A 23,715-nucleotide genomic window follows, 5' to 3' on the forward strand; every position below is an offset into this window, starting at 1 on the left:
AGTCCACTGAGGCATAAGTGCCTTCGTTCTGCTCCTGTTTTGTGAATGGTGAGAATTCAGTCCAGCAGACCTGCATTGTCATGCCTCAGGCAGACTGCGTCTCGCAGGCCCAGCACAAGGCCGTGGTTATACAACAGAAATGCTTGAGAATTCTTCGTTTTTAGACTCCTTCGTTGTTGAGTGTTTAGGAGCTGCGTTCCTGAGACATGATACTGCTGCGGGAGAAAACTGCCGTAGCAGAGGAGATTCATTCACTTTCCTAACGTTTCATTTCCCTTTGCTTTGCTTTACTTTTGACTTCAAAAATATGATATGTTGGTAAAATACTTTTGCACAGCGTGTTGCTACTGCTTCGTTTTTTGAATAGCTTTTTTCCATATGGAAGAGACTCGGGTACCCCATCATAAAGGATCTCGACTTCTCCACAAACCTCTCTGGCAAATGAGAGTGAAATGTAATTGCTTTCATTTTTTAATCACAACTCAAACTGAGTTGGGATGTATGTATCCTTGATTTGGATTCTTATTCAGTAAGGTTTGAAATTCCTAACTGTAGCTACTGTGTGGTGGCTCTGGCGTTTGTTTATTAGTCTGGCATCAGAGTCAGTACTATGAGTGCCATCGCCTAGGCCTGGGCTATAAATACCCGCAAGTATCCGTTACAGAAGCACGCAAGGGCAGATGCTGTGCTAGGCGGCCGAGGGCCCCACACTTGGAACACACTTGTGGAGCATACTGTGTTCAGTACAGTAAAACCTTGGCTATCTGATGGCTTCAGGGAATGTTCCATGTAGTAAGCATTTAACCTTTTAAATATGACAGTTGAAACTGTAATTTTTTTCATGGAAATATTTCTGACTTGTTCTGTGGATTCCTCTGCCACCTTAACCGAATCATGACAAAGAAATTAAATTGTGTTTAGCTGTGTGAACATAATTAGTAATGAGTGCTGCATAGATAACTAGACATTTGTGATGTGAGACCAAAGTTGAATGGTGCCTGAGCCCAACATTTCTTGGAGCTTTGAAAAAAGTTTCCTGATGTCACTTTATAAGAATTTGTGTGTGTACTACCTGTGGGAAGGAAGGACCCTTACAGATTGTCTGGACTCCTCATTTCTGAAGCATGCATCCCAATTTCAATTTAATCTTGTAAGTTGGGTTTCTAGAGTGCGTTATGGGCAGCACTGGGCACCAGTGTGCCAGGCCTGCCCGCAGAGTAAGTTGACAGCTCAGAGATCAGTAGTTATCTCCTGTTGGCATCTCAGTTTTATTTATGCTAAGTTTGCTATTCAGGCTTGAAGAAATAATATCCTTCACTCTTTCTTAATTGATGGTGAGCTGTTTTGTAGAATATTTTCTTTAAAGCCTAGTGATTCTGCTTTAATTGAAGAAAGAGCATCACGAGTCAGGAAACCCCACTGTAGGGTTTAGTGGCTCAGGGTGTAGTGTGGTCTCAGGTTAGTCTCTTAGCTTCTCTGGTCCCCAGTGTCTTTATCTCTAGAATGCTTCTGGAGTACATGGCTTTTTCTAGCACTGAACTTTTGCTTAATATCATTTTCTTTAACCTTTTTTCAGTTTTTTTTTTTAAAAAGAGCTTTTTTAAAAAAAGATTTTATTTATTTGAGGGAGAGAGAACAAGGGCGGTGGGGTGGGGGGTGCAGAGAGAGAGAAACAGACTCTGTGCTGAGCAGGGATTCTCGATGATGCGGCTCCATGCCAGGAGCTGGGGATCATGATCTGAGCTGAAGGCAGACGCTTAACTGACTGAGCCACCCAGGCGCCCCTAAAAAATAGCTTTTTAGCCAACATAAAAATTGCAGCGTGAAGCTGTAATGAAAAATAAAAGTAGTACCATATTCAGCTAACTCATTAAATCTCTTTTTTACAAGAGATCATGCCCTAATTTACCCTCCAGGTGGGAAGTAACATTAGAGAATTCACATTAGACTTGGCATCAGAGTGACAGCAGGATCCCTAGACAGTGATTTTGCTCCCTTGGGGTGAGTTTACAGTTGCCCCAAATAGAATAGCTTTCATACAGTCAGATAAATCTCTTATCAGACATGATCTTTTCCTGAAAATAACCAACCAGGAGAAAAAAAATATTGAAGTTTCTCCTGGGTTAGTTTGTATTCCATCACCAGCATCAGAGGCTCATGGGCCACTCTCTGTATGATAAGCACTAGTCTAGATGCTCGGGTTTGGGCAGCCTATTGTCCTAGTCCTTTCTTTTGAAGTTACCATTTTGAGGTTGTAAAGGTGTCTAACAGCTGTCTTTAGTAAGCCTTACTATCATATAGGATATGCTGCCGGCTTGTCTTGTATTTGCCCTCTCACGGTCCCATGCAAAAGCATTCAGTACTACTCTGTTAGCGTTGTTGGAATAACTTTTGTGGTGCTTCCTGACCACTTGGTTCCTGGCCATCTCCCGCCTTGCTGAAATCGTATGGTGTTTTCGGCTGCTGGCCCTCTAGCGCAGCACGCCTGTTTCCTCTCTTAGCTTGGGAGGGGTGCGTGCGCCGCATGCTAGATCAGTCCTCTTGGAGGCCGCGGGAGAGATGCCCTTCAGGTAGCTGTTTCAGTCTTTCAGCCTCTGGGCGTTTGGAGGGTTCAGGATAGCCAGTTCACCTGGTTTTGTCTCTCCCTCTCCACGCTCCCCACTCCCTCTGCAGACTTGTTCTAGCATCTCCCACTTTGTGACTGACCCTTTTCTGAACGAGTACCTTTTCGGTGGCCCCCTTTATGTGGACCGCCCTGATGCCCATGCTGTTTCTAACTTTCCTAACTCGGTCATCAGTTTAGCTCTTCGCCCGCTTTGCTAGTTGTTCTTCACCGTCGTCATCGTGATGGTCTGCGGTTTGTTTCTCCTGACTCCCGTACTCCTCGCTTTTGCAGCTGCCGCCTGGAGTTTTCACTCGTGGCTTTTCTACATGCTCCCGTGCCTCCTTCCGGAAACCCGAATGGCAGACACCTTAGGATTGATTGTATTACATGCTCACTGTTTCTTTCTGTGTAGATAATTATGTTTTCAGATCCCAGAGGCTTCTTACAATGGCCTGTTAAATGAATCAAGCAGTGAGCTGTTGTGTAAACTGTGCAGGGTTTTCATCCTGAATCACTCGCACTGCTGTCATCAGAACTGTCAGCTCATCACTGTTTTTGCTCCTCGGCATCATCATTTGACTTTCTAATTTCGTCTCCATGACTAGATCTTCTTCTGCTTCTTGCATGTGTTCGTCACCCTTTCAGCTCGTCCTCCTCCCTCCATTTTTCACCGAATTGATCCCTGCTTGTCCTTCACTCATCCGTCTGAGCATCATTCTCATGCTCACCCCTTCCCCAGCGACCTGTGAACACTTCAGTTCTAGCACGTGGCGCAGTGTTCTGTTGTTGTCTCCTGCCCTGCCCATTCACAGTCTGCGAGCACGCTGCGCTGGCCACACTGTGGTTCCTGGAAAAAGCCAGGCATTTCTTCCCTCTTCCCTCACATGTCCATGCGGTAGCGCCTGCTCTTTGTCTCTGCTCACACAGAACCTCGTCAGCGAGCCGTGTTCTGACAACCCCAGACTTCTGACTACTCCAGAGCGCTCCCTCGTTTACCCCGTCCCTTTCTTGCTTTTCCTCCAAGGCGCTTGCCGCTATCTGATGTACTATATATTTGAATTACTGATTAAAATCGATTACCTCAGTCTCTTTACTAGAACGTAAGTCTCATAAAATCAGGGATTTTGTTCCCTGGCACATCCCTAGTTGCCCGAAACAGGGCTTGACGTGTAATGTAGTTATGTATAATTATTGAATGAATGAATCATCAGTTACTTCTCTCTCCCTCGTATACAGTAAACTCCTTGAGAGCAAGAAACATGTTTTAGTTCTTATATTCCTGGCATTCATAAAAACCCAGCGGGAGACTGGAAAACTGTCATTTCAGTGGCTATATGCCTTTGGCTGAGATTAATACTAACCCTTTCTATATTAGGTACTGGGGTTGTGTTCAGAAGGGTATTGTGTTGTAGAGAAATTAAAATATTCATTTACCCTTCGGGTTCTTGGCTGGGACTTCTACAAACAAAAGACAGGTTATTAAAAGAAAGGTATACAAATTTATTTAATATAAGTTTTATGTGACACAGGAGCCTTCATAAGGAAATAAAGTCCAAAAGAAGTGTTAAACCTGAGCATTTTTTTGCTAAGTTTGATAAAGAGGGAAGAGTCGTGGGAAATTATGGTAGGACCTGGGGGAAGCTTATCACGGCCTGTTTGTTCAGATTCCTCTTGGTGTTCCTCCATCTTTGGAGGTGAAGATGTTCCTTTCCTCCAGGTGTAGGGAGGCTCCTCTCATGAGGGTCTTAAAACTTGCTTGAGGAGCTCAGAGTCCTTCCTGCAGATGCCATTTCTCAAATTACTTCAGGTTAACAATAGTCAGTGTGCCAAGATGCCACATTTTAGGGGAACATGCTCTGAGCGCCATCAGTTGCTGTGGTCAAATTAGAGTGAAACAAAAGCAATAAATACCTTTGGTGGCTTTATTCTTTCATAGAAGTGGCTGTCAGAAATAGTGTCTTGCATACACTTTCTTACACATACATATACACGCTCCCTCATTAGTAGGTATTTTTATTAGGACTTAGGAGACTTTATATATATAGGGCTGATTTAATGTTAGACCTTTATTGCACATAATATTAAGAAAGGAAAAAAATCCCTTTGTGTTAGATTCTGCCTCATACCCACAAAGGGCATCGTGTGCTTTTTGCTGTCCTTCCTAGACATAGCATGTTACATCATAAGGCTCTTCTCCACTTTAACTCTGGACTTCCTCTTAGGAATCGGAGAAGATCATTGCTGAGCTGAATGAGACCTGGGAAGAGAAGCTGCGTAAAACAGAGGCCATCAGAATGGAGAGGTCAGCAAGTTAAGCTCTCGGGTTGTCTGCACATTCTCAGGGGAACTGGGATTCCTTTTATAGAAGGAGAAGTTGAGCTGGAAGTAAAAATGAAGGGCCCCCTCACCAACCACAGAACAGAACAGAACTCAGCCTGCTTTGGGCCTTCCCCCAGCGGAGCTTACATAGTCAGATGTTCTCTAGGGAGTCCTGTGCTCATTACCATACTGCATGGTGTTCAGTGTCCATGTCAAATGGAAGACATCAAAGGATAGAGGGTTTTGGGTTTTTTTAAAAACATTTTATTTTTTTAGAGTGGGGGAGGGGCAGAGGGGGAGAGAGAATCCCAAGCAGGGGATGAATATACCTTAAAAAAAGGTCAGGCCTGTCTTCCCCCTTCATGGAAGATGAAGTGGAAGTGAGTGCTGGTGTATTGATGCAGTGGATGGATCAGACAATTAGAATACTCTTATTATAGGGATTGTTGAATCAATATGTTGGGCACGGGAACATCATGTTTATAGACAGTCTTCATATATCCAAGTTACTTTCTGATTGCTTTCTTAGATTTTGAAGAAATCGTTCTTGAGCTTAAGGAATGGGCTTAAGGAATATCCCTGTCTTCCTTTTTTTACATTAATAGACCTATTATTTATGAATTACTGTCTGCCTCCAAAGTCAGATGAGACAAAGTTCTTATTTGGGTGAATACAACTTCACCTAACATGGGAACAGAACTTATTTTGAATGTGCTGTTTCCCTTGAATTCTCACGAATGATGGGATAGACAGATTTTTCACATTTGTATTACTGACGCAGACAGTAGTTTTGCTCTGCATGCTTTACTTTCCAGTTCATAGGAGACTGATTTAATTGACATTTTGGTATTGGTATTCTGATGTGCTTGTTGTTTTTCTAGAGAGGCCTTGTTGGCTGAGATGGGAGTGGCCATTCGTGAAGACGGAGGAACCCTGGGAGTTTTTTCACCTAAGAAGGTAGGAAACTGTTGTGAAACTCAACCCAACAGAAGCACTTCCTATTTGTCTTGGTCACTGAGGCACTTCTGGTCTTTTCGGGGCTGGCCCCTCCTCCCTTCATTTTATCTTGAGATTTGGCTTAATTTCAGACGTTTCTGGTTTCATCGTAAAGTACAGGGGCAGCCTATTTCTAAAATGCCTATCGTGTTTGCTTTTTACAGAATAAAACCCACGGCAGTATATCTAACTTTCGGTCACGATTCAGTATGTTTACTCGTCTGCAGTGTTGCTTTCTCTTAAATTCCCAGCCTCTCTCCTAGCACACCTTGCTTCAGTTTGGCTACTCTTTCCATGTAGATTTTCCCACAGATGCCCGCAGCCCTGATTTATAACTCTTTGGAAGCAATTTCAGCTGTTCAGGTTTGTGTAGAAAAATACCACGCAAGTTTGTTTCTGTAGTTTGTGTTACAGACAACCATTATAACTGAGTAAAAGCAATTCCTGTCCTCACCCTTCTAGCCTCCTCTGCTCCTTTCTTCGTTTTGTTTTTTGTTTTTTTTTTTTAATGACTCCAGTAGTTACCCTCACACTTATGTAATCTTAGTTGTTAGGTAGTAGATACCTTGTAGCTAATTAGAATAGTAAGGTAGGTTTTGTTTTTTGGGGGTTTTTGGTTTTGTTTTGTTTTACTAAGTTGCATCCTAGTTATTCTTAGATATTGGAAAACTATTATAAGGTAATTATTTTTGTGTGCTTCTTATATGACAATAAGAAAACATACATTGATTTACAAAGCAAATATATTCATGCTGGTAATAAAGAGTTCTTCGTTTCGGGTGACCCCAGCTTGGCTGTCAGAGACTTACAGTGTTCTGCAGGGTCTGATGGTGATCTCTCTAGGTTGGCATAGATGGGCGCGGGGGCTTCCATTTTTGCTTTTATGGGATAGGAAATATTCATGGTTTTTACTAGGATTCTTTAGGTTTGCTTTTTCTGTCAAGGTCACATAACTTTTTTTTTAAGAATTCCATTGCATTATTTTCAACAAAGAAGATTGTTTTAAAGACATTTTCGGTACACACTGTAGAGCTAGAATCATAAAAACAGTATTTTGTATGCCTGTATTACCAGCGGTCTGTGATTTTCAGTTTAATAGTGTTTCCTTCAGGGAGGCATTATTTATTGAGATAGCATACTTAGGATTGTAGCATACTTAGGATTTTAGCAGTTATAGGTTTGATCAGGTTTGTGCCTTTGTGTATATTGAGATTTTACAACATCTTTGAGTGTTAAGAACTATATGGAAAATTTTTGTAACGACTTGTAAAACTATGGCATTTAACACAAGTCATAAATAATTTATGTAAGTGTTGTGATAGAAACAGCATGGAATTCCACACTGAGATCTCTGTTTCAAAGCATTTTCTTACTTTAATTTTATGCATCTTGTTTTAACTTTCTAGACTTCCTCAGGAAAGGAAGGGATACACCACTGGCTACACCTAAATTCAGTTTTAGAACCTGTTTCTGATGTGTTAACTTGATTGTGGTAATCATTGCATGATGTATATGTATATTAAATTGACACATTCGACACCTTAAAAAAATCATGTTGTACAACCTAATTGTATACAGTCTTTACTTGTCAATCATATCTCCATAAAACCTGGTTGGAGGGAAATACTTTTAAGGCAGGGGGTAAACAGGCAAACTCTGTTTCCAATATTCCCTTTTTCTGAGGCGTCATGATGGGCTTTAAAGAACATTGCCCACAGAGGGCCTTGACTTTCTCAAACCAGCAGAGCTCTTAAACTACAGACACAGATGCTGATGTAGGATTTTTTCTAATTTGTTTAATCATCTTTCTCATTACCTGTTCTTAACCCTCTCATCTGATTCTTCTTTCATTTTTCCACATTTGCTGGCACTGTCTTGAGTAGATTTTGACCCCAAGACCATGTGACTTATTTTTGGATTCCAGTGGGGTATTCTCACCAAAGAAGGTTGGTTTTTCAAAGATTTTAGAAATATTAGAGTTAGATGAAGAGGATTTTTACAAGAAGTGTATATTGTTGAATGTCAGTAATTTTAATTTCTTCTTTAAGGTAAAGACTAATAAACTAAAGACAATAACTGGGACCATGGAAGAAGCGATAAAAATCTTAGAGGGAAATACCAGGGGATGTGGGGACATTTTTTTTTTTTTAAGATGTATTTATTTTAGGTGGAGGACGTGAGAGAATCTCAAGCAGACTCCATACCGAACACAGAGCCCAATGCGGGGCTCGATCCCTCAACTCTGAGATCATGACCCGAACCAAAACCAAGAGTTGGATGCTCAACTGACTGTGCCACCCAGTCACCCCATTTTTAAAAGCATTTTTATAGGGGTGCCTGGGTGGCTTAGTGGGTTAAGTGTCTGCCTTCAGCTCAGGTCATGATCTCAGGATCCTGGGATGGAGGTGCGCCCCCCCCCCCACATTGGGCTCCCTCCTTGCCAGGGAGTCTGCTTCTCCCTCTGTGCCTCTCCCCCTGCTTGTGCTCTCTCTATCACTATCTCTCTCTCTCTCATGAATAAATAAAATCTTGAAAAATTTTTAAAAATAAAGCATTTTTATAAAGTAAATGAAAAATTAAGTATTTCTGGAGATTGTAGGAAGATAATTTTCCCTCTACTATTTTGAGTTCTTGGCTGAGAGCCCTGTAATAAAAGGTTAATAAGAGAAAAAGAAAAATAAGCTTATTAACTTGTCTGCCTCATGTATGTGTGGGAGCTACCCAAGGGAAAGTGAGTGACTCCCCAAGATGGCTTAGAATTCAGACTCAAATACCATCCTAGTATGGGGAGTGGGGATGTAGGCCTCTCAGGTGGCAATAAATGATTTTCAGGAAAGATGAAGGGGCCCTTGGGAGAATAGATGGGAGGTGTGATCGTTTGTGACAAAGTCTGTCTGAGTGTGGTGTCGACTTCTGGTTTCCTTTCCCGGGATATGAGTCCCTCCTCCCTGGTTGATGGACTCCCAAGGGGGCATGACAGCCGAGGCCATTTAGGAGGACCTGTCTTCAGGCAGGAGAGGGGGTTCAAAAAAAGCATCTCCCTGTGTTTGCTGTTTTTCAGGTGCCTTCAGCTCAAAATAATATGTCAAAGTGGCAAATATTGGGGTGGGATATTTTGTTACCCTTCAAGATTTTTGTCCAGATAGTTACAAAAATTATGATTAACCCATCCAGAGAATCGTCCTGTCCTTATTTTTCTTTTGTATTCTTCATGCTTTGACCTTAATCAAGAATCGGATCTTGTTCTTTATCCCTGAACTCATGTTTTTAAATAGAATATATTAGTACAGTTAGCGAAGGCCTGAAGAGAGTGTTTTCTTTTTGTAGTGGAATTGCAGCTAGGAACTAGGAATAAAAGACATCCCTCTTCTAGGGACTGTGGATAATCCAGGAAGCCATTGGGCTCCTGTAGGTCACTGTTACTGTCACCACCCGCTCAGTGGTACGTGCTCCAAATTGATCATCTGTACCCTTTTTCAGACCCCACATCTTGTTAACCTCAATGAGGACCCACTAATGTCCGAATGCCTGCTTTATTACATCAAAGATGGAATTACAAGGTATATTTGTTTATTTTGGTCACTTACTGTTTTCTGTTCTCTTAAATGATTGAATAACTCCAGGGAAGTTGCTTGTTGAAAAATTTGTTATAATGATTTGCTGTTTTCCGTGTCTGAAATAACTACAACTATCCTGTCTGTCTTCCCAAATTACGTAAGTGCTTTAGCCATCTGAACCAGTTAACATGTAGTTTTCCCTAAAAACCCTAAGTAAAAAATTTTTTTTCTAACTTCTTATATGAATTCATTAGGGAGATTAGTTCACTTGTGTCTTTTTATAAAGCTGAGTGAGTTACATTGATGTGTCCTTGCTCCTTGGTTTCTTATTCTAATGTAGGGAGGTTGATCATATGTGAAAATAAAATTTGCAGTTGAAAGCCTCTAATAGAAAGAAGCGATACCTTTTTTGTACATACCAAAGAATATTCTTTGGGAGAAAGAGGTTCATTGTTTTCAGTGCTTTTTGTGTCTGAATTTCCCTGGGAAACACTTTCCCTTGTGTTCAGGGTTGGCCAAGCAGATGCTGAGCGGCGCCAGGACATCGTGCTGAGTGGGGCTCACATTCAAGAAGAGCATTGTATCTTCCGGAGTGAGAGAAACAACAGTGGCGACGGTGAGAGTTCCTGGCGTAGCTTTTCCAACAACCTTTTCATTCTATATTACTAGAAATCCCCAGGGCTTGCTATCCCCCGTCTCTCTCAGTGATACTTTCTTGTACAATCTAATATTTGAAAATGGAGAAACCTGGCCTGCTTACAAATGCAGGGACGGACATAGCTATTTTACATGAAAATAGCCTGGACAAAAGGAGCCCTTTTGTAACTGCCAAGAACTGAGCGGGACATAGGCAATTAGGCTTGGTCTTGAATGTTAATTATTTAATAGACAAGTAAGAAAAGAACAAATATCCTGGGTAGTGGGAGATTTGAAGGACCTCTAATCTTAACCCAGAACTTATTTTTATCTAAAAGGGAAGAAATAGTCAATCTTGATTTTTGCCTGGGTTACTAACAAAACAATAATCTAATGGTATTTTTGTGCTATATGACTCATTCCTGTAATCAAAATATTAGCTGCTTTTGATCTTACGTTTCTGGTTAGTACCTGTATCTTAAGATTTCTGATGGTTTTCAGTTTTATGGACTGAGCTGTCAGATATCACCAAAACTAACATTTCCCATCTACTTCTGAGGTTTGTCAAATTCATTTAAATGTTTCTCTTAGCCACGCCCCTGGTTTTGATGCCCTGAAATGAACTGTCATGTAGACCCTCTGCCACTTGGTTGGTTGCAGGACTGTATTCTAGTTACTCTGAATCCTCACGGTCATCTTCTTCCCGTTGTTTTATTCTAGTGGTTTGTGATGCTAATACTAATTTGTTCCTCTTAGTTATTGTGACCCTAGAGCCCTGTGAACGCTCAGAAACCTACGTAAATGGCAAGAGGGTGGCCCAGCCTGTTCAGCTGCGCTCAGGTGAGACTGGGAAAGTTGTTTTGTTTTGTTTTTTTAAAGTCCTTTGCTTCCCCCCCCCCTTTTTCTTAAGATTTTATTCATTTATTTGAGAGAGAGTGCATGCAAGTTGGGGGAGGGACAAAGGGAGAAGGACGAAGCAGACTCCCTGTTGAGTGGGGAGCCCCACATGGGGCTCAATCTCAGGACCCTGAGATTGTGACCAGAGCTGAAATCAAGAATGCTTAACCAACTGAGCCTGAGACAACCAGGTGCCCCTGAGACTGGGAAAGGTTTGAAGTCTTCAGTAAAGAACACGTGGTTTGTGAGAGCAACTCTTTAATTTTTGACTTCTTGTTTAAAGACTGAAGTATGATAGTATTAGGATTTCTGTTCTTGTAAAACTCCAAAAGCTGTCTTTTTGCCTCAGGGAAAGGGAGGGAGAGTGAGATTATTAACCTAGATAGGTATACATTTTTTAAATATATAAATGGCTTCTTAACTCTTTCTGTTTTGTGCTAGGAAACCGTATCATCATGGGTAAAAATCACGTGTTTCGTTTCAACCACCCGGAGCAAGCACGGGCAGAGCGGGAGAAGACTCCTTCTGCTGAGACCCCCTCTGAGCCTGTGGACTGGACGTTTGCCCAGAGAGAGCTTCTGGAAAAACAAGGGATTGATATGAAGCAGGAGATGGAGAAAAGGTAATGCACAAGTACACTGTGGCCCCCATGACCACCACCTCTTAAACATACAGTATATAACACTCATGGAACAGCCCAGTGATTTCACAATTCATTCTTTCCTCTCTTGTTTTCCTTTTCCTTCTAGACTACAGGAGATGGAGATCCTATACAAAAAGGAGAAGGAAGAAGCAGATCTTCTCTTGGAGCAGCAGAGACTGGTAGGAGTCCATCCTGAATCCTCTGTTAGGAAAAGGGCAGCTTGCTCTCATACCTTCCCTGTTCCACAGATGAGCACTCGCCCAATGGCTGGTCCAGCTTTCACTGATACCATATGCTATTCTCTCATTTCCTTAATGGAGAATGAACTTATGTCTCCTGGTAACCTTAGCCTGAAAAAGTATCCATAAAGGTACAGTTTTGTGCCTTTTATGTCTTAAAGTTAAATCTTTAGTTCTAGCAAAACCAAGTGCTTTTTGAGGAACTAGTGGGAGCCTTTCTGGTAGGCTTTGCCTCTTGATCGTGGTTTTTGAGAATGCATCAGTGATGATTCTTTTAATGATAATTATATTGAATATTGAATTTGGTGGGTGTTTGCCTTGGTTTTGTTTCTGATCACCTGATAGTACTAATTCTCTGCTCTTGGGCTGACTTGGGGATTTTTCTTGTGCTGGGCAGACTTTTTTTTTTTTTTTTTCTTTTTCTTTTTCTTTTTTTAGTTAAACTGTGTCTAAAAGTGTTGCTGCACAGTTGCATGTGTTAATCCTTTTCTGTTCCCTGCATGGAGTCTGAATTCTCAGTAAGGGTCTCCGTGGCGTGTGGGATGACAGTGGAAGCAGGGTCTACACAACCAACTCAGTTAGTAGAAAGAAGCCTGGTTTCTCCAGGCTGAGAGAGATGTGAGTGAGCAGCTGAAAAGTTGGTTTAAGGTTGCAGCTTATAATGCTAATGGGTTTAGCATTTTATGATGTAAATTGATTCTCTGAGTTTGATAGAAACTGAATCTCATGAATAAATAAGTTGACCCATTAGTTAGATTTTCATTTATAAAGCCATCCAGCTTTGGTTAACAAAGCCCTGGTTATAAAAAGCTGCTTCTTGGCATTCATTCGATGTGTAAGAAAAAGATATAATAAACCTTTGGGTACTGTGGATACAGTTTAGGATTTTTTAAGACTCATAGACTTCTTGTAAGATAAGGGGGTATTAGGGAGAAAGCTGGGATACTGATTTCTTCCCTTAGCATAAAACATAGCATCTAAAATACTGTGTGTAAACTGCAGCCTTCTGGTCATGCTCTGCTTTGGAGAAGAAAGGCTGGTGCTAAATGGGCCAGAAATGCCAAGGGCTTGAGCAAAAGCTACCTTTTCCAGGGCCACTCATTTCTTAGGCCTGGCAGTGGGTTAAACCAGTCAGTTTGTTATCTTGGAAGCTATAGTGAAGTCCAAGAAAGAATAAATCAAGTATTTGGGGCAAGATAATAGCAGTGTTCAAATCCCTTTACGAGGCCTAGTTGACATTTAGTTTTTAATGAAAACAGAAGGATTTGACTACAGTGTGATTAGGAGCTTGAAAGGTTTGTGACACATGAGGAGCCTTTTATCTTAATAATGTACAATCTAATAACATGTCTCTGATGGTCTGTGACAGATCAGATGAGGACAGGTATCATTAAGTGTATATATCATTAACAGTAGTGCCTTGTATTTGTAGAGTGCTTTATAATTTACAGGGAGCTTTAACATCATCTTTTTTTTTTTTTTTTTAATTCCCAGAACAGCCCTCCTTGATAGGTGTGTGTGTAAATAAAATGAGTAATATTACCTCCAATTTATAGTTGAGGAAACCAAGGCTAAAAAATGCTGTCTTGCTCACTCTTAAACACCTGTTAAGTCATGGGTCTGAGGCTTAATCTTGGGGCTTCTGAATTGCTTCAGTTTTTTTTCTGTTCAGTATGAGCAGTGTTTCTTCACCAGCTGGGAGTCCTATTAAAATGCAGATGCTGATTCGGTGGGTCTGGGGTGGGACCTGAGAGTCTTCATTTCTAACAAGCTCCCAGGTGGTGCCAGTGCTGCTGCTCCCAAGACCAGCCTTTGAATAACCAGGTGAGAAAGACTGATGATGGCTGGTGCTCTCCATAACCAAGAGCTGATGATCATTCTTTGCTCTGAAATAAAGATGATGACCATCAAATAAAGAAAAGTAAATGTCTCTAAGACATACTGAGTTTCCAGGGGACATACTTAGTCTGCAAGTGATAAGGTTCTGGATGTCCTATGTTCTGTGTATCTGAAAGCAAGCTAGGATTTCAAGAGCAGCTACTTAAAGTAAGAAGGTTTCTTTCCTCCCCTAAGTCGAACTGTCTGTTCCACTCAGATTTCTTGTCCTCCAGAGGAATTGATTTCTAATGCCTTAGCCTGAAGAATATCTAGCAGTAACAATACTGAATGGAAAATGTATTTTTATGACCCTGTATTGGTCGACCAACAACAGATACATTTTGAATGCACCCTATGAAAATAACACTGAGAGGATACAAAGGCGTAATTACTCAGTAAATATGTATTTAATATTTTATGTAATCATTTTTGCATAATGACAACATTAAAAATGGAATTCAGGCTCATGACTTTTCGATTATGATAGTTCCCCGAATGCGTCATATTGTCGCACTGCTGCACATTCTCTTCTAGTTAGTGCTCTATTACACACCTGGTCCTTTCTGTGCCTGCTTTTTCACCTGTGTCTTTTAGGTACCTTCTTTCTTCTATCTGCACAAGCTTCTTGCAGAGTCTCTTCAGGAGGCCTTTGCATTGGGATTTAATGAAAACCGAAGCATCATTTAGTGACTTGAATTGGCCAGACCTGAGTAGTTTTTCCAACCCTGTAATAAGTGAATCTAAATATCTTTAAATCTTTTTTGCCATGAGATAGGGTGTACGTCTTGGCACATAGACTTTGCATACAGAATTTTTAATATCGTAGTCAGTATGTGATATGGGGGCTATAAGGAGAACCTATTCTATAAAGACAATATAGTAGTATTTTATTTTATCTTACTTTATTTTCTTTATTGGGGGGGTTCGGGAGGAGCAGAGGAGAGAGAGAGAATGTTAAGCAGGTTCCACGCCCAGCGTGGAGCCTGATGTGGGGCTTAATCTCACAACCCTGAGATCATAACCTGAGCCAAAATCAAGAGTTGGATGCTTAACTGACTGAGCCACCGAGGCGCCCCCAATGTGACAGTATTTTAAAAAGAGTGAAAATTATGGCCACTTAATTTAATTAGACTTTATTTATTTATGTTTTATTTTAGAGTTTAAAGACCTAATCTCTGTCTCTCAAGCATGATATGAAAGCAGTGACTAGAATATTTGCTATTTTGTAGATTAGGTAGTATTCATTTCATCCTTGAGCAATCTTGAAAAGAAAAGAAGCTGGGTGGGGATACAGTGATGGTTGTCAGTTACGTCAGAACAGTCAGAGTATATTATGTTATGTAAAACTTAGTTTATACGTACTGGTAAGACGACCTTTTTTAGGAGTCAGACACATTTTTTCCTCTAATGTTTATTTATGTCCTCCTTTTCTTTTTTTTTAAGATTTTATTTATTTATTTGACAGAGAGAGAGACAGCAAGAGAGGGAACACCAGCAGAGGGAGTGGGAGAGGGAGAAGCAGGCTTCNCTGAGCAGGGAGCCCGATGTGGGGCTCGATCCCAGGACCCTGGGATCATGACCTGAGCCGAAGGCAGACACTTAACGACTGAGCCACCCAGGCGTCCCTATTAATGTTCTCTTTTATCACTTCAGATTAGACATTCTGAGGTTTAAACTAAAAATGAAAATAATAGTGTAGTAGAGTCTATAAATTAAACTCTTTCTGCTTTTTATTAAATTTCCAACTAGGTAGGGCTTATAAATGGACTTAGTACCCATTTATAGACCAACAGAAATAATACAGATCAACACCTCCAAATTCAGGGATCAATTTATTGTCATTATTGTTGAAATTTATTATTTAGAAATAACTGTTCATAGAAAGTAACTGTACATAGGAATCTTTGGCCTAGAAAGCAAGATACCATTTACTAGAGATAATTTTGGTGATCACAGCCAAGTAAAAGAGAGTATTAGATTTTTTTTTTTTTTTAGCTAGACTATCCTGAACTACTCTTCTAAGTGAATAGTTTCTTTTCCAAGGAACTTGTTTCCTGAATAGAAATTCTTTCTTAAGCCTTCCTTAATTCCACAGGGAATTCTAAATCTAACATTGTTTTCGTGTAGATCCAGCATTGCTTTCATGTTATAAAGATGCGCTTGTGTTATTTAAGAACAACTGATTATTATCCAGATAGCCCGTTAGTTGGACAGTCAGGCTGCTGTTTTGTTTTTGTTTTTAAGATTTTATTGATTTATTTGAGAGAGTGAGAGAGCGGCAGAGGGAAAGGGAAAAGCAGGCTGCCTGCTGAGCAGGGAGCCCAACTCAGGTCTCAATCCCAGGACCCTGGGATCATGACCTGAGCCAAAGGCAGGAGCTTAACTGACTGGGCCACCCAGGCGCCCCTGGGCTACTGTTTTACTTGGGCCTAAAACAGAAGTAAAACAGCAGCCTGACTGCCCAACTTAAGTTTTTTAAAAAATGGTTAAGTGCAAACATAGCCGGAAAGACAGAATTAGAGACAGCGTATTAGAGTAGATCTATTTTACATAAGCAGAATATAATCTTTCTGTTTTATGTGCTAATAGGAAGAGTTGTCACTTAAAGTGATACTCCTCAAATAGCTAGAAATGCCAGGGGTTTTCGTAGATAGAAAACATCTTTAGGTCATCTTTATTAAAATGTTGCTTGGGGAATTTTAAATGATGATTAATGAAAGTATATTTGCCTAGCTTAATTTATGTTCTGGAAACCTCTTAAAATTTTGGAGGTGAAGTGTATAATGGTTTACAGTGTGTGAAAACAAAAAAGCAGAGCCATTATGAGGATCCTTTTTTTATGCTTCCTTGTTCTCTGGATCACAAACGTTAATTGTACAAATGTAGCGCATCGATTTAGCATGACAAGAAAATAGTAAATCCAGTGTATGCTCCTGGAAGGACTAGTTTCAAAACTCACTTGTCTTCTAGAAAACACAGTTTGGTTGGTAAGAACCCCATGTGATCTGTAATAGGGATTCATTTTTAACATCATCCCTGTTTGACTGCTTCTTTTTCTACCTTCTCCTCTTCTAACTTTTTTCTAGGGCTGCTCTTTTTAGTAAAGCTAAACAAAACGTGGCATCCTACAGCCTTACTAACCTTTGTTAATCCGCCTGCTCGTCACATCTTGTATGGCATCTGTGCTCACTCATGGGGGAAAGAGTTTCTGGAAGAAGCAACAGCAATAACCAAGGCAAATGTGGGGACATGGCTGCATGCGGTGTTAGCATGTGTGGGGCGTAGGTTTTACTGCATTTCCACAGGATGGTGGAGGTGTTACTTCACAGCATTTTGTTAATAACTTCACATGACCTTAGAGGGAAAGGTCACTCTATCAATCCTCCTAAGAAATTGGATTGCAGATTTCATCACCTAAGCCAGAAAGTGGGAATTCACGTTAGTGTTACTAAAAAAGCAAATCTTTATATTAATGCCATATATATATATATATTACATAAGTCTTGATAAACTTACACACCACTTAGGGGGTTTTTTGTTTTATCTTTTTTTTTTTTTTTAGTTTTATTTATTTACTTATTTTTTTGGTTTTGGCTTTAAATTTGGTTAAGGCTTTTTTGCTTGTTTTTTTCTTCAATTTGATTTTCCTTTTTTACATTTTAATTTTGGTTATTTTGGGGCCATTTTTTGATTTTGTTTTTCCAAAGGACGCGGATTCTGATAGCGGGGACGATTCTGACAAGAGGTCCTGTGAAGAGAGCTGGAAACTGATTACTTCTCTGAGAGAAAAGCTACCTCCCAGCAAGTTGCAAACGATTGTTAAAAAATGTGGCCTCCCTAGCAGTGGGAAGAAACGAGAGCCAATTAAAATGTATCAAATCCCCCAAAGAAGGCGCCTGAGTAAAGATTCCAAGTGGGTCACCATCTCAGATCTTAAGATTCAGGCTGTAAAAGAGATATGCTATGAGGTTGCGCTCAACGATTTTAGGCACAGTCGGCAGGAGATTGAAGCCTTGGCCATTGTTAAGATGAAGGAGCTTTGTGCCATGTATGGGAAGAAAGATCCCAATGAGCGGGACTCCTGGAGGGCAGTGGCCAGGGATGTCTGGGACACTGTTGGTGTAGGGGATGAGAAGATTGAGGACGTGATGGCCAGTGGTAAAGGTGGAACTGATGTAGATGACCTCAAGGTTCATATTGACAAGCTGGAAGATATTTTGCAAGAAGTCAAAAAGCAAAATAACATGAAAGATGAGGAAATAAAAGTCCTAAGAAACAAAATGCTCAAAATGGAGAAAGTCTTGCCACTGATTGGATCTCAGGAACAGAAAAGCCAAGGAAACCACCGAGCAAAGGAGCCTGTTGGTGCTGGTGTCAGTAGCAAGTCTGAAAATGACGGAAGCAGAGGGGACAGTGGAGAACTTGGGAAAGAAGAGCGTGTTTCCCAGCTGATGAATGGGGATCCAGCTTTCAGACGTGGACGTCTGCGCTGGATGAGGCAAGAGCAAATCCGCTTTAAGAATCTGCAACAGCAGGAGATAGCAAAGCAGCTTCGTAGGCAGAACGTACCTCATAGGTTCATCCCTCCTGAGAACCGCAAGCCCCGGTTCCCCTTTAAGAGCAACCCTAAACACAGAAACTCTTGGAGCCCTGGGACGCATATCATCATAACAGAAGATGAGGTCATAGAGCTTAGAATCCCAAAAGATGAAGACGGAAGGAAAGGAAATAAAGAGGAGAGCCAAGAAAAAGGGGGTAGAGCAACTTCTAAGGATCCCCAGTTACCATGGGGCGCTCAGGGCATGCGAAGTCAAGATCACATCCAAGTTAGCAAGCAGCATATTAACACTCAACAACAGCCACCTCAGTTACGCTGGAGAAGCAATTCTCTCAATAATGGCCAACCGAAAAGTACGCGCTGCCAGGCATCTGCCTCCTCAGAATCATTAAATTCCCACAGTGGTCAGCCCACTGCTGATCTGCAGACTTTCCAGGCGAAGCGCCATATTCACCAGCACCGTCAGTCTTACTGTAATTATAACACTGGAGGTCAGTTAGAGGGCAGTGCAGCCAGTTCCTTTCAGAAGCAGACGGACAAGCCCAACCACTGTAGCCAGTTTGTGACACCTCCAAGGATGAGGCGCCAGTTCTCGGCACCCAATCTCAAAGCTGGTCGAGAAACCACAGTGTAAATTACTGGACAAACTTGAAATCTTGGTGGAGGAAACAGGCAATGTTAGCTCATGATTTGAGTTGGTTCTAGCCTTGGCCTTGAGTTCCTACTCTTTACATTATGGTTTTAATGTTGCGTTCCTACAAATCCTAACTGATTTTAATATTGTTAAAACATAAAACACTGGTAGACATTTCAGCACCTCCCTTTTGTTTGTATGCCATAAATGGGCAGTTTCTGGAATTTTGGACAAAACACTGAGACCTCCCTTATTTTTCTGAGACTTTCCTCCTTTCTTGGTGCCTAGATAATACACTTACACAGACTGGTCTTGGTTTGGTGTAAGTTTGTTATGTTTTTATAATGCCTGTAAACTGATCTGATACCCAGAAAGCCCTGCCTCTTGGTTTATGCAGACATTCAAAAGGGGAATTTGATATACAGAATTAAGTGTCTATTAGTTCCCCATAAATGTTAGACATTAGTTTAATAACATTCGACTATGTGGACACAGCTTTGGATTTCTCATCCATGTCTGTTCCGTCTTTAAATATAATTGGAATTTTCATAAGCCAAAACTAAATGTCTTCAGACAGAGTTTATAGTACACAGCTTTGCATCCTTCCGCAGAATTTCCCCATCTTCTTCTTCTACCATATTTTACATAGAACTGTTTCAGTAGGTTTGTTTGTGTTTTTCTTCTGAATGTATGTGTATGAAATTTGTCATAATACTGAAATCTTTAAATTGGCACCGTTTCTGGATTTGTTTGTAGTTTGCTTTTTGAAGTTTAAATTATCATTTCTCACATACACAGACACACACGTGCACAGATGCGCACGCACACACACACTCTGAACCATTCACCAAAACCATGCCAACATAAATGCCAACAGAATACTTGTATGGCGCTTTGAGCGGTGTGTGTGAGTTCACAGGGAGGTTATTTGGTGGAGAGGGACGAGGTGGGACGTGGGGAGAAGGCCACAGCATATGGCTCTGTGCTGTTTATTCTCAGTAGCTTGATGACATCATGAAATAAGTTAACTTTGGCTGGATTGAGAATAAAGGAGATGATGTATAATGAACGAGTCTTTGCGTAACAGTAGTAATGCTCGCAGATGCTCAAGCAAGGAGAGAAGTCCTGATGAACGTTTATTGTATCAATACCTCATTTTACCATGTCGTGGTCTCAGTTTGCCTCACTGGAGAATCCACTGAAAAAGATGGATATTAATGGGAAGAAAAGAATAGTTTTCTACATCCTTCCTCATCTCTTGAACTTATCAGCCACTTTTTTTAGAGGCGGTGTGAAGATCCAGAGATGTCTGTGATACTGCCTGATGGACGTCGTGTTGACGACTCCTGTCAGTCACGGAGTCACCTGCCCAACACTTGTCTTCCAGACAGTGTGGAATTGCAGCCAACATAGCGAGTAGCGTTCAAGGAAGCCTTAAAGATCGTGATGATATGGTTTTCTTTTCCTTTGCGTGTGGGCTCTATGCCTAATTAGAACACATTATTTTTAATCATAGTTTTTTTTTTTTTTTATTTTTAGTGTTTTTGCTTCTAAGAAAATGCTTTCTTAATGCACAGAAAGTTGCTTCTGATTAACTTCGGGAATATTTTTGCTTTTGTAGCTAGAATGGTTCTAGTCTTCAGCTGAGGTTTTATGGCAGATTAGATAGATTAGACAGATTAGGGTGAATGATGTTATAATGGGTGGACTTAATTGAGACAATCCTGTACCATGTGGTTTGAATGAACTCACTAGGCTACTTCAGTCACTTCAGTGCATCTTGTGTAAGCCCCCAGTTGTTCTTCTTTATGATTCTTAGAAACAGATATATTAATTGTTCCTTTCCTGCAAAAAATTCATTCTCTATGACAGGTTTATCCTGCTATCTGAAAGTAGAGTGTTTGTTTCTGTGAAACCTTTCATAAGCTGAAAATGGTGTAAAGTGCAGAAGCCATTACCATTAATTTATATGGAAAAAATTTTTGAGGGTTCTCAGACTCAAAAAAATAACCTCTCTTAGGCTCTTCTGATACCTTATGACACATTTGCTGATGGATGTGCAAAATAAATTGAGATAAAGCACAAATGCCTACAGACACGGTTCAGAGCTCTCGTGGCTGGATGCTGAGCTGCTGTGTGTCTTTCCCGGGGAAAGAGCTGGGCGGGACCACTAGCTGCTCGGGGTGTGCCCGCTAGCTCTACACTGGCTCACTGCGGTTAGTAAAACAGGTACTAACATAGGGTCTTTCATAGAAGCAGTGTGGCTTAACACACTTTCAAAATGCAGGGGATACCTGTATTAATACTAGTAATAATTGACTCAGCTTTCAACTCCGTAGCAAAAGTGGGGTCTTGCTTCCCTAACTTGAAATACCATAGGATGGGCCTACATATTTTCATTTTTATGGTGGCCTTTTAATCTTCTTTTCCACTAAACAATGGGAATGAGTTTCTGCTGGTGATCAGGTGACATTATAGAATGAAAAGTAATGCAGCATTTTCATTTACAGATGTGGGTTGTGGTAAGCACTGTGCCCACACTGATATTCCAAAGAATTAGGTTTGTGTTTGTGCTTCATCCGCTGATCTAGGTGCCCTCAAATTGCTAAAATGTTAAGATCTCTAAAGGAGCCCTTAATGTCAGATGACCTGAAAGAAATGAACCAAGGTTGGATTGATTGCCACATATGTGCCCTCCTGCGTTTCAGAGCAGATGCTTATCTTAGAAAATAACTTTGGGTGAATAAAGTGACTTCATTGACTTTTTTACTAAATAAGCTACTAGTGCCATGCTTTTTTGAGCTATTCGTATAGCTTATATTATTTTGTTTGTTTTTAAATTTAACAGGATCTCTCCCTAAGCCTGAATAGTATGTGACCAAAGAGAAATGGTCATTATTATATGATTGAAGTATTCATAGCTATTATCATAGAAAAATGGAGAAGGTGTGCTACTGAAATTATATAATGATCTGAAAATTATGAAAATGTGAAGGAGTGCTACTTAATTAGAATAATTTTGTATACCACAATGGTATTCCCTGAAGAGTTAAAGACATTCTGTTCATCTAATAAGTCTAAACCAAAGGGCTTTTCCTTTATTTTTGCCTCTAATCCTTTCTAGCGCTTCAGATTGTTTTCTCCATTCACTGGAAGTGCAATGAATGGGGATCGTTTATTCCGTTGAAGTGACTTGAAGTGACCTCTTGTGCTTTAGGTGCAGGTTGGTGCTGAAAACAAACACAACACAGCACAGTTTGCCACACTGATGTCTGCATTAAAGGCTGTCAGACTACAGGAAGTTACAGATTTCCTCTGGTCAGCTGCTGTACCCCTGTGCCCGACTGGTCCGTTGTAGACTTGCCTTAATGATTTGTTCAGAAGCCTGGGAGGAGGGGAAGCTGCCGTGTCCTGGTGTGGAAATGTCCCGTAGTGAAGACACCTTCTCAGGTGCAGTGTAGAGCCAATGTTTGTCTGAAACTGTTAGAGCCAGAGTCTGCATTAGGAGCAGTATTCATAATCGTCCAGTTTATCTCATCTTTCCAAGATTTCGAAATCTGCTCTCGATAACTTAGTTTGAACCACTCTAGGTTGTGAAATGTATTGGTTTCCTGCCATCATTACTGTAAAAAGAAGTTGTGAATCTTGTTCATGAACTATGGATTTCTCCCCCAATTTCTAAAATTAAATGCTTGAAGATTGTCCTTGAGTGTGAGATCTACCTTTTCAGAAAGGGAGAGTTAGTTTGTAATGTTAGATAATAAAGTCTTTGTTCAATAAAAGCTGAAACCATCTTTTAAGAGTGTGATTTCTCTCTGATGTGGGAAGAAGGAAAAGTGAAACAGGGTGGTGCTAATTAAGTCTGGTCTTGACTTTTATTTATTCCTATTTCATCAGAAGATGTTTGCAAACCAAATCTTTTTTTTTAATGTATTTCTGCATGAACTTGATTCATTTAAAGCTTTTGCTTCTGTTCCCTTTTCTGTTTATCAAAATTCTATCTTAAACAGGATCTTTACCCCCTACTTTATGCCACATTTTATTTAAATAAAGACTTGTCTAGTATAAGTTGAGTTTACCTTAGCTGTGTTTTCAATCTTTTTATCATATAATCTGACGGTTTTTAAAATGAAATAGTATAGTTCCCTTCATATGGATAGAAACTGAATTTCTACAAAGCTTTCAGTAACAAAAAGAGAAGCTACTCTTTTTCCCTGGATTGCTGCTCTTCTCCACCCAGAGTATTCGTGGTGTGCTAGAGGTGACACAGGATAAAGCAGAAGAGTTTTCTGGAGTGGGCTATCAGTCTTAATGGTCATTTGGACATGACATTTTTTATACTGAAAAATGACACAATTGTGTATTATGGAGTAGAATACAAAATCTACACGAGTCTCTTTTTTCCCCCCTGTGAGTTTATGATATGAAATTTGGAACTTGAGAAAAATGTTATACTTGGATTGGTATGCTTCGGGGCTTATACTCTGTCCCTCAGGGTGCTTTGTATTTCTGTGCTTTTGGAGAAACTGGTAGAAAAGTTGCCAAGATCTGACTGACCATTTCTAGGGTGACACAGATGATTCCAGTGTAGTATGAGGTGTGCGGTGATAGTCGTGTGCACAGGGGGAGGGTGGGGAAGGGTGTTTGAAGGAGGCGGCCCTGAACCAAGGGCAGAGTCCCAGAGTACAACTGGGAATTTATCAAGTGAAGAAGGGCAGGGTGAGAGAAGCGGCATGTCAGGTCCCACGAACTG

The 23,715-nt window shown here is 40.6% G+C and overlaps 1 protein-coding gene across 3 annotated transcripts in view; it reads left to right on the forward strand.

The window, feature by feature from the left end:
• KIF1B (kinesin family member 1B) overlaps positions 1-23,715 on the forward strand; it is a 121,041-nt gene that overhangs the window by 45,064 nt on the left and 52,262 nt on the right. For 2 of the 3 annotated variants that reach the window (XM_008694741.2, XM_008694738.2), the window contains exons 13-19: positions 4,828-4,907; positions 5,806-5,881; positions 9,401-9,480; positions 9,987-10,093; positions 10,870-10,953; positions 11,452-11,632; positions 11,760-11,832. In XM_008694741.2, the coding sequence (XP_008692963.1) occupies positions 4,828-4,907; positions 5,806-5,881; positions 9,401-9,480; positions 9,987-10,093; positions 10,870-10,953; positions 11,452-11,632; positions 11,760-11,832 (681 nt within the window). Of the gene's footprint in view, positions 1-4,827; positions 4,908-5,805; positions 5,882-9,400; positions 9,481-9,986; positions 10,094-10,869; positions 10,954-11,451; positions 11,633-11,759; positions 11,833-17,477; positions 22,752-23,715 lie in introns of those variants that run through there. The other variant, XM_008694740.2, reaches the window with a different exon arrangement.

The sequence above is a fragment of the Ursus maritimus genome, unplaced genomic scaffold, assembly GCF_017311325.1.
Source record: "Ursus maritimus isolate PB19 unplaced genomic scaffold, ASM1731132v1 scaffold_32, whole genome shotgun sequence".
NCBI lineage: Eukaryota > Metazoa > Chordata > Mammalia > Carnivora > Ursidae > Ursus > Ursus maritimus.